Here is an 11475-nt window from a genome sequence, read left to right as displayed (position 1 = left end):
GTAGAGTGCTTGCCCAGAGTTCAAAATCCAATATCTAGGAAAAAAAAAAAAAGGTATGAACACTGACACTCTGAGACTCATTAATTGTTGAAACAATGAGGTAGAAGCTTATTAGCTTCCTCTTAATCAAAACAAATGATTAGCATACATAGAAACTTTCTTCAAATTCCTTGTGTGGAAGCCTACTGGTTTAAAAACTGGTAATGCTTTCCAAGAAAACATAATATACGGCAAAGAAAAGTCACTCAGTAAGAAAATATAACTAAACAACATTTATTTACTTTGCACTAAGACTTTATCTGAGTACATAACTAAATTGTTTCCACCCCACCCCATCTTGAAGGGTTAGTTTGTGAATGTTATAAAGTAGATAGGAACAGTTTGAAGGACTGGAACCAACATTAACTGACAATGAACAACTTCCATCTAAATCATCATAAAAATGTTTAAGTAAAAAAAAGAAAAAGAAAAAAAGAGATACAATGAGGGCCTTCAATAGAAAGATCCTCATTTCATCTAATACATTCGCTCTTGGCTAGACTGTAACAAAATGGAAACAGCATTACTGTTAATACAAACTCCCACTATAGCACATTGTACACACCTTTGTTCCAAGCCCACCCCCTGTGCCCTAATGCTTCCAACTCAATTATTTCCCAGCCTGTTGGGCCTGCCGACGAAGGAGTACGTAGATCTTCTCTTTGATCCAGTCTTTGTTATAAGGCTGGTATGTCTGGGTATCAGCTCGGTAACTGGGAAACAGAAAGGTAATAAGTTATAGTACTTGTTATATTTACAGCCTCAGTTTATAATGCCCAAATGATGGCCCTGATGTGCACATTTCCACACATGACCTACACTAAAATAATGGGAAAAGTTGCATACATAGCTGCTGAATTTTAGCCAATATGAACTTTACATTATGTAGTGTAATCTTTACAGTGGAGAAAGAAACCAAGGCCTAGAGCTCTTTAGTCACTGTTTCTTATCTACTTCTCAACAGTTTGACTAAAAGCCATGTGCTCTTTCTCCCACGCAGCTTCTATTTTCATAGTTCCTTTATTGATTACAAAACAAAAACCAAGCATTAGTACAAATGTTAGATTGGCTACACTTTTTTTTTTTTTTTGGGGGTCCGGTTGTGGGGCCTGAACTCTGGGCCTGGGCGCTGTCCTTCAGCTCTTCAGCTCAAGGCTAGCGCTCTACCACTTGAGCCACAGCGCCACTTCCGGCTTTTTTCTTTTTTGCTTATGTGGTGCTGGGGAATCGAACCCAGGGCCTCATGCATGCAAGGCAAGCGCTCTACCACTGAGCCACCTTCCCAGCCCGGCTACACTGATTTTGAATTAGTAAATCTTTAATAAACACTAGAGACCTATGGAAGAGAATTATCAGAACACATATAGCAAGAGCAAAAGCAGTCATATAACATGACATAGAACTGTAACCTTTCCATACATACTTAAAAAAAAAAACCACATAGCAAGCCCTAAAATATCTCTTTATCAAAAGCGAAGGGAGGGAAGTACTGGTGGCTCACACCTGTAATCCTACTCAGAAGATTGTGATCCAAGGATCTCAGATCAAAGCCAGTTTGGGTAGGAAAGGGCGTGAGACTCTTATCTCCAATCAATCACCAAAAAGCCAGTGGAGCTAGCTCGGGTGGTAGAGCTAGCCTTGAGTGGAAAAAAAAAAAAGAAAAGAAAAAGACAAATCTTCCACCTGTCCCAAAATTGAACCCTAGCTGGCTTAGTAATATATTCTTTTTGAAGTCTCCAGCTAAAACATAGCATAAAAAAGCAGACATAAACCACCAGCTGTTGCATGAATACACAGCATATATTGCAACATTTCTAAGCTGTGTGCATGCACCACCTGGTGGGAACACCTGCATAGCATCCAAGAAAGGTCAAAGATGTAGTCTGAATTTATAGCTCCACCTAGTTTGCCTAAAGACTCCTAAAAGATATCTCAGATTTATCAACGAATATTTCATTGCTGCCTCCTGAAAATGTAAGTATGATAAGTGAAGCAACTTAGTAAAGTGATGCTGGGTGAGGAAGTAAGCAAAATATACTCCTGATGCTAGCGTGGTCCTTGTTGTGTGTGTTAGAAATCTAGATGGCAATTTTGGCAAGAGAAATAAACTCCAAAGCAGAAATGCTTTATATAATTAACATCCTATTTTTCCTATGAATGGTAAGATTAAAAGCTTGCTATTAAAAATGTACAAGGTGGGCTGGGAAGTTGGCTCAGTGGTAGAGTACTTGCCTTGTATACATGAGGCCCTGGGTTCAATTCCTCAGCACCACATAAGCAGAAAAAGCTGGAAATAGTGCTGTGGCTCAAGTGGTAGACTGCTCGCCTTGAGCTAAGGAGATGAGGGACAGTGCCCAGGCCCAGAGTTCAGGCCCTGTGATCGACGAAGAAAAAAAAAAAAAGCACAAGGCTAGCTGAGCACCAGTGGCTCTTACCTGTAATCCTAGCTACTCAGGTTCACAGTTTAAAGCCAGCCCAGGCAGGAAAGTTCATGAGACTCTTATCTCCAATAAACCACTAGAAAACTGGAAGTGGTGCTGTGGCTCAAATGGTAGAGTCCTTGCCTTGAGCTGAAGGAAGAGCTGAGGGACAGGGCCCATGCCTAGAGTTCAAGCCCCACGACCAACAACAAAAACCAACCAAACAAACAAACAAAAAAAGCACAAGCTTTCCATGTTACAAAATGCTTAACTAAATAAAAAGTAACATTCAGTTCTTTACTATTACCTTTGTTATGAAAAGCAAAATAAGTTTTGACCTTACTATTCATGTTTGCTTATTAAATAAGTGCTAATCTTGTCCATTTCAAGGAGTTGAGGATTTGTAGTAACATTGAAAAAAAAAAACAACTACAAAAGGAAGTTTCTCAGAACTATGCTATCCATATCCCAATGATTGTCAACATTTAGGGATCCATCAATCTGCATGCTAGTTTCTAACTCATGGAATAGTAATGATGTCTTTAAGGGCTGTTAACCCACAATTGAAAAATGAGACAATTAAATATAAGTACATTAGTAAAATTAATAGCTGTTCGTATGGACCTTTTTTTTTTTTTTTACAGCTTTGCTATGGTTATGTAAGAACCAAATCTGAGGGTCTGAGCAGTGCCTCTACAGACCCCAAGCTGTCTTCCTGATCTGCAGTAGCTCTCCTTATTACATTAATACAAGATGAAGATGCACCCCCATCTCTAAACAAGCAAAGCTTGTATACTCAAAACACTTATTGTGAAGCCTGAACTCAGGGCCTGGGTGCTGTCCCTGCGCCTCTGTACTCAAGGCTAGAGCGCTACCACTTGAGCTACATTTCCACTTCTTAATTTTATTTATTTTTGTTTATGCGGTACTGAGGAATCAAACCCAGGGCTTCATGCATGCTAGGCAAGCACTCTACAACTAGGCCACATTCCCACCCTTTGTACATTACCTTTGTTATAACAACAAAAACCCACAAAAAACCTTACAGCTCAGAAACTGAAAAATCCATATTGTAACTGTATATGATACTAAGTTTTTACCTAAATTTTATTAATACACAGCCAGATTGTCTCAGGCTTATTTTATAAAATAAAACCTTACTACAATTCCTCCTATACTGTTTTTTAGCCTAGACTTTCTTTTTGCCTTTCAGTGCCAGGGGGGACTGAACCCAGGATTTTGTGTGTGCTAGGCAAGTGCTTTTACCATACTAAACTACCACCAATTAGTGGCTCACATCTATATGTAAATGAACATTCATTACTATATAGTACATAAAATCCAAAGATTAGTGTCAGGCACCCAGAAAATTCCTAATACTACACAAATCACCTCAGACAGACAAGCAATACAAAACTACAAATGGAGAAATATAATGGCTAATACTCACACAAGGCAGCTGAGATCTGCCAGATCGTCGATAAAATCAAACAACTGACTGATATCATACGTAATCGAGGGGCTATTGGGATTCATTCTCTTCAGATGTTCTTCATACATTTTACAAACACCTAGGGAGAGAAAAAAAAACTCAAAACCTTATAACTGCATGAGTTCTACATGGGTTGTGCTGTATGTTAATACTAACTTTTTTTTTTTGGTCATGGGGCTTGAACTCTGGGCCTAGGCATTGTCCTTCTTCAGCTCGAGGCAAGTGCTCTATCTTACCACTTGAGCCACAGGGCCACTTCTGGTGGTTTATTGAAGATAAGAGTCTCATAGACTTTCCTGCCCAACTGGCTTTGAACCTGGCTTTAAACCGCAGTCCTCATTTCTCAGCCTCCTGAGTAGCTAGGATTATAGGTGTGAGCCACTGGTGCCGGTATTAATACTACTTTTGTTTCATTATGCCCAGTAATTAAAACTTCACAAATTCACTAAAATGTTGGTAGCGGCTCTGTGGCTCAAAGTGGTAGACCTCTAGCCTTGAGCACAAGAGCTCAGGGACAGTGTTCAGGTCCTAAATTCAAGCCCAAGACCTACCAAAAAAAAAAAAAGGGTTAACACTACACTATATAGGCAGACTGCTTGACCAGTATGCACAAAGCCCAAGGTTTGCTTCCAGGAACTTTTTTGGGCAGTACTAAAGATTAAAGCCAGGGCCTCAAGAATACTAGACAAGTACTCTATCACTTGAGTGATGCCCCTAATCCTTTTGCTTTAGATATACATGGAGTGAGATCCTCCTACCTTATAGGTGGTATATGTACCACCATGCCACTTATTTCTTTTTTTTTTTTTTTTTTGGTCCAGTTGTGGGGCCTGAACTCTGGGCCTGAGCACTGTCCCTCAGCTCTTCAGCTCAAGGCTAGTGCCCTACCACTTGAGCCACAGCGCCACTTCTGGCTTTTTCCTTTTTGCTTATGTGGTGCTGAGGAATCGAACCCAGGGCCTCAGGCATGCAAGGCAAGCGCTCTACCACTGAGCCAACTTCCCAGCCCCCACTTATTTCTTACTAACAGGTTTCAGTAAATTTTTTAGCTATAAAGTACATAAAGAAAAATACCACATTGGAATATGGGTAACAAATGAAAACTTTCTATTCCAATCTCAAATTTCATGAGTAAGAAAAAATTCAGCCTAAGACAAGAATAAAGTTCCTACTAATAAATTTAACAAAGAAGCACAAGACTCCTGCTTGAAAATTACAAGATGTCACTGAAAGTAAAGACTGTGTCCATGGACTGGAACAGCATTAGGATGACAATGCCTACACTCTCCTCCTACACACAGACACACACACACACAGACACACACACACACACACACACCAATTCATAAAGACTGTGTCCATGGACTGGAACAGCATTAGGATGACAATGCCTACACTCTCCTCCTCTTAACACACACACACTGCAATTCATGTTAAAATCTGAGTGGCTGGGGATATGGCTCCATACCAGAGGACTTGTATAGTAAGTGTGAGGCTCTGGGTTCAATCACGAGAGAGAAAGAGACACACACACACACACATATACAAAGACACAGAGAGAGAGAGAGAGAGAGAGAGAGAGAGAGACGGGGGAGAGAGAAGCAAAATTTATAAAAAAGGGAAACATCACCAGCTTTACAGAAATTATAAAGATATCATAAAACCTGAGCTGCTTTCACAGAAACTAATAAGCTAATCCTAAATGTGAGGCGGAAATGCAAGACACCTAGGATAACCTATATAATCCTGAAAAAGAACACTTTCCCATTTCCAAACTTACCACAAAACTACTATATTTAAAATAGAGTGATACTGGCTTAAGGACAGGCAAATGGTGATCAATAAAATGAAAATGAGAATGCTTCATATTTATGGTCAATTGCTTCTCACAGTGTTATGTCAATTGAAAAGCTACATACAAGTGAAACTATTCCTTATAGCATGTATGTTCAACATATATTATCATATGATATTGTATATTGTATTGTTACTATTATAATATGCATCACATATAATATGCATTAAGTTACATTATAAATGTTATATTGTATTACATGTATATCCATTCAAAATGTTGTGATTAAAAGTAATTGCTGGAGTTGGGAAGGTGACTCAGTCATAGAGTGCTTGCCTTGCATGCATGAGGCCCTGGATTCGATTCTTCAGAACTACAAAAGCAGAAAAAGCTGAAAGTGGCATTGTAGCTCAAGTGGTAGAGTGCTTGCCTTGAGCTGAAGAGCCAAGGGACAGCACCCACGCTCAGAGTTCAGGCCCCACAATTGACAAAAAATAATAATAATAAAAAAATTGCCAAGGCTATAATAACTTTAAAAAAACACAAGCATTAATTTTTGTGACCTTGGATGTATACCTTATCTGAGACACCAAATATACTAGCAACAAAATAAGAAAATTTTGTGTTTGTGCTGAGGCTTGAACTGAGCCTGGAACTATCCCATAGCTTTTCTACTCAAGACTAACACTCTACCACTCAAGCCACAGTTCTACTTCTAGCTTGTTGTGGCTAAGTCTCACAGGCTTTCCTGCTTGTGCTGGCTTAAGTCATGATCATTAAAGGGAACTGCAGGATGAAATGCAAATATGACAAAATAGTTTACTATTCTAAAATAGTGTTGACTTTAATGACAAGCAAGCATTGCAAAGGACTGGATTTGGACTTGAAAGTGTGAGGAAGTTCTTCGATCTCTTAAAACTAGAGTAGAATTTGACAGCTTCTCCAAAGGAATTACACCAGCTATCTAAAAGTCATCTCTAATTACAAGTAGTTTTGTTTTTATAAGCATATAGTATCATTGTTCTACATTGTACCAATTAGTTTTGAAGATCAGCCTAAGAATAAATCCAATTTGTGAGATCCAATCTATGCTTTTAATGGTTTACCTTCAGCTTGTCAAATGTAGAATAAATTATACTGACTTGGTTTCATTATTCTATCCTTTGGGCTAACTTTTTATTTTCTAATATTCTGATGGGCTATAACCAAATTTAAACAGCTTTTAATTTAATAGGTAGATTATTGGGCTCAAAAGACCATTCCCAAAGGTCTGCCTTAACAATCTAGTATTGGAATTTAATGACTATCTGAAATACATTTACATATTACAACACAACCAAACAACATAAGAAATAACATCTCAGGCTGGGAATGTGGCTTAGTGGTAGAGTGCTCTACAAGCATGCATGAAGCCCTGCGTTCCATTCCTCAGTACCACATAAATATGAAAAGCCAGAAGTGGTGCTGTGGTTCAAGTGGTAGTGTGCTAGCCTTGAACAAAAGCAGCTCAGGGACAGTGTCCAGGCCAGAATTCAAGCCCCAGGACTGACCAAAAACAAACAAACAAACAATCTCAAATATAAGTGATTATATACAGGAGCTTGATTTAAAAAGTAAGCTGGTGCTAGTAGCTCATGCCTGTAATCGTAGCTACACAGGCATTCTGAGCATTCTAGTTTGAAGCCAGCTCAAACTAGTCTCTTCTGAGCGAAGAAACTCTTTGCTCAGAAAACAAACAAAAGAGCAACAACAACAAAAAGCTGGAAGTGGAGCTATGGCTCAAGTGGTAGAGCACCAGCTTTGAGCCAAAGAGCGAAGCAAGAATGTGAGGCCCTGATCTAAGCCCTGGAATACCATACAAACATGCAAACAGTAAAGTAGCATTTGCAATAATTTTAATATATGAAATATCTAATAAATGGGGCATACTCTAAATATCTATTTTCCCTGCTTAAATTGACAATTCAAGAAACCTAGAGTAAAAAAGAAACCCAGATCCTAAATGAAACACATTTTTAGAGTGTATGGGGTGAGAACTGCAGATTTCTTCCCCTTAATTAGTGTTAGACTCACCTTCCATGCATTCATTCACAGATTCATAATCAGCGTAAGTTCTGCCTTCTGGCCTCTTGGTAGGCTGCACCAGCAAAATGGTGTGAGACTGAAGGAGAAAAAGTGATTTGAGAAATTCGCAACATGATATAAGGAGACTCAACAATGATTCAATGTTAGAATGTTAAGCAGATATTAGCAGCGGGATTCACAACTCTCCTGGTAAGGCCTCTATAGTCTCTGGTCCTTAATGATGATGACTTTCTTAAATTCAAGAGTACATGTAATACCTACAAGTACTCAGTACACAATACCACATTATTCTTATCATTTCTTCCTAACCAGATTATATACCTGCTAAAGTTTCCTGTCTCCATTGTCTCTTTTTATTTCTAGCCTTATTAAGACTCCAATAAAAAACCAGGATAAGGGAAGATGAAAGGGAAATACCATACCTAAGCACTGCAAACACAATAATCAACCTATATTCTTTTTCCAATGTTAGTACATTAGTGGGGTCATTTTTTTTGCAAGGGTTAGACTCTTAACATCAAGGTATAAAATAAATTGGCAATATGAAATAAATACATATAGTAAATATTACCCTGAAAAACACCGAGAGTTAGGTATGGTAAAGCACATCTGTAATTTACAGCATTTGGGAGTGGAGCCTGGCCTGGGCTACAAAGTGAGTTAGAAGGCAGACAAACCGGGGCTGGGAAGGTGGCTCAGTGGTAGAGCGCGTGCCTTACATGCCTGAGGCCCTGGGTTTGATTCCTCAGCACCACATAAGCAAAAAGAAAAGCCGGAAGTGGCACTATGGCTCAAGTGGTAGAGCACTAGCCTTGAGCAGAAGAGCTGAGGGACAGCGCCCAGGCCCAGAGTTCAGGCCCCACGACCGGACCCCCCTCCCCAAAAAAAGGCAGACAAACCCTGTCTCAAAATTTAGAAAAGGGGAAGGATATAACCAGTAACACTTTGTTTGTCTAGCATGAATACAAGGTCCTAGAGGTCCACTCCTCATTACTGTAAAGAACTAAAAATGCCATTTACCATTTAATAGATGACTTGCCTTGGGGGCTATTTTGTACCTATGTTACTTATTTTTCAATACTACAATCACAAAAAATGGCTAGATGGTCTTATCACCAAGATATGTGAACACACTGAATAACAGCCATAGTCTGAGGGCTTCTCTTCTATCCTTATCAGGGAGGTTTGTTTTGGTTGGTAGTCAATTTCAGAGTTTGATCCTTCACACTATTTCACTTTGGGCTGGATGGTTCTTTGGCATTATCCTACGCATTGAAGGATGTTCAGCAGCATTCCTGGCCAGTATCCACTAAATGCTACTATTCCCCCCCCCCCACACACAGTTTTGGTAGTAAAAAAAAAAATGCCTACAGACATCACTCAAGTGTCATGCCAGGGTTTACGTCATTGGTCTACTGAAATTGTAACCCCCTCCCCATTTGTTTCATTAGGATGTAACTCCACTATAAACCCAAACCTAAATCAACTATTTTATACTAGGTTTGGGCTTAGAAAAAAGAATTTTTTAGCCCAGCACCAATGGCTCACACCTGTAGCTACCCAGGAGACAGACATCTGAGGATCACGGTTCAAAGCCAGCCTTGGTTTTAGGAAAGTCTGTGAAACTCTTACTCTTATCTCTAATTAACTACCAAAACGCTGGAAATGGAGCTATGGCTCAAATAGTAGAGCACTAGCCTTGAGCACAAAAGCTAAAGGACAGTGGCTAGGCCCTGAATTCAAGCCTAGGACTGGCACAATAAATAAAATTCATGGCAGGATCCCCAAACTTTTTAAATTATCCAAGTTTCTATCAACAAATGTGAATGGAAATGGCTGACACCTAGACTTGCTGAAAACAGCACTTTTTTAAGCACGAATTTTCAGCTGTAACCTGGTGTTAATGTAATATAATAAAACAATTTCAATACTGTTAACTAATGATTAAAAAACCAGAGAAAATATTTCATTAATTTGTTGTAACCCTAACTATTAAGGAGGCTGAGATGTGAGGATTAAGGTTAGAAGCCAGCCGGGGGCAGTCCCATATCTCTAAGAGAGTGCTCTGAGTCAGCTTCAATCTCATTTGCTGGGGAGAAAACAATCTCACAGAAAGAAACACTAGCATTCTTTGAACAGGGCTTGCCCTAGATTTATACCATTTTATTCTAGTGGAAATGAAGGACTAAGCATTTAAAGAGTAACACATGAAAAGTTATAAGGCAGTTTTTCACATTTTATCTTGAAATGAACCTGTGGGTAAAGTTCACTATTTTCAATAGTTACTGCCCAAAGAAAAGGCTTAAAAACTACTAAAGATAGAAAATGACATTAAAAAAAAAAAAAGTATAGCCAAATGGCTGTTTTTTAAATGGTGGTGCTTCCCTGTTACCAATGTGTGCTAGTCCTGGCGCTTGAGCACTGTTCCCGAGTTGTTCAGCTCTGCTTCTGGCTTTCCCGGCGTTTGGACTTCCTGTCCGAGCTGGTTTTGAACCCCGATCCTCAGTTTTAGACCTCCCGAGTATCTTAGGATTAGACGTGAACCACCGGCTCCAGGCGGTTTATTTAGTTTTTAAAAACAACCCTTCCACCTCACCCTCACCGTGCTCAGTCTCGGGGCCTGGAGCCCGAACTGAGCCCATCTGCCCAGAGTCCCGTCCCTGGAGAGCACACGCAAAGGCTATGAAGAGGATCGAGGGCGGAAGGGAAGGCCAAGTGGGAACCCTGAAGAGGAAAACACTTTCTACGGACCCAACTTCCCAAGGGAAAGCGCGCCCTCCACGCCTTCCTCCACCAAGAGGTGGAGAGCCACCGAGAGCTCCGCCGAGAGCTCTCCGTAGAGAGCGCTCCCGGACGCCCGCCGCGTGCCCGCGCAGCCGCAGAGCCGAGCCAGTCCGCGCGGCCTACAGCCAGGCCCCGAGCCTCCAAGGCGGGAAGGGGAAGGGTCGCCCTACAAGCCGCAGGAGTGAGACCCAGCACGCTTGCGATGGATCGTTAGGGTGAGAGGGATAAGAAGCTCTCGGTGGCCTTAGGTGGCCGTTAAAGCCTTCCTCACCATCGCGCTAAAGGCTTTGCTGCTGCCGCCGCTGCCGCCGCTGCTGCCGCCAACACCGCCGCCGCACACGAGCTCAGCTACAACGCCGCCAACAGCCAATCCCCGCGAGAGGTGCCGCCGGAAGTGGTCGGAAGAGCGACGCCAGAGAGCCTTTTTTTTTGACCATAAAGATGCACACATTTCCGGTAGCTAGAGCGGTGATTGACTCCGTTTCGGCCATCTTAGGTAAGGGCAATAGGGGGTACTTCAGGGAACGTGTGGAAGTTTTAGAAAGGATGATTCATCCAAAGACGCCGCCTTCAGTACTTGAAGCTGTTAGACATACGCCTGAAGTGATCACAAATAGAGAGCGACGACGGTTATCTTTTGTTAGCCCTACTAAAAATGGCGGCAACCTAAGACTCCCGCCTTACAGGCTGGTTGTAACCCGGACGTGCCCTTCTACGGAGGGGGCGGGACACAATCCGGAAGTTGGTGTAATGAAGAGGTGCCACTTGGCGGCCATGGCCGCTGTGGTATCGGCGTTTCGGGGTCGAGGCCCGGAGGAGGGGAGTACCGTGGGCAACATCGGGTCTAGGGCAGGGACAGC

At 41.2% G+C, this 11475-nt stretch overlaps 1 protein-coding gene across 1 annotated transcript; it reads right to left on the bottom strand.

Annotated features, from left to right (window-relative positions):
- Positions 1-252: 252 nt before the first annotated feature.
- Positions 253-11081, bottom strand: Erh (ERH mRNA splicing and mitosis factor). The gene is made up of 4 exons (XM_070031349.1): positions 10887-11081; positions 7820-7907; positions 3910-4030; positions 253-752 (listed from the first exon to the last, which is right to left on the bottom strand). The coding sequence occupies exons 1-4, from the start codon at positions 11064-11066 to the stop codon at positions 650-652; spliced, it is 492 nt and encodes a 163-aa protein (XP_069887450.1). The 5' UTR covers positions 11067-11081; the 3' UTR covers positions 253-649.
- Positions 11082-11475: the final 394 nt, after the last annotated feature.

This window comes from Dipodomys merriami, unplaced genomic scaffold, assembly GCF_024711535.1.
Source record: "Dipodomys merriami isolate MVZ:Mamm:240054 unplaced genomic scaffold, mDipMer1.0.p SCAF_1, whole genome shotgun sequence".
In the NCBI taxonomy this organism is placed as follows: Eukaryota; Metazoa; Chordata; class Mammalia; order Rodentia; family Heteromyidae; genus Dipodomys; species Dipodomys merriami.
Note: the sequence above shows the minus strand (reverse complement) of the source record. Positions and strands in the feature narration are given on the sequence as shown.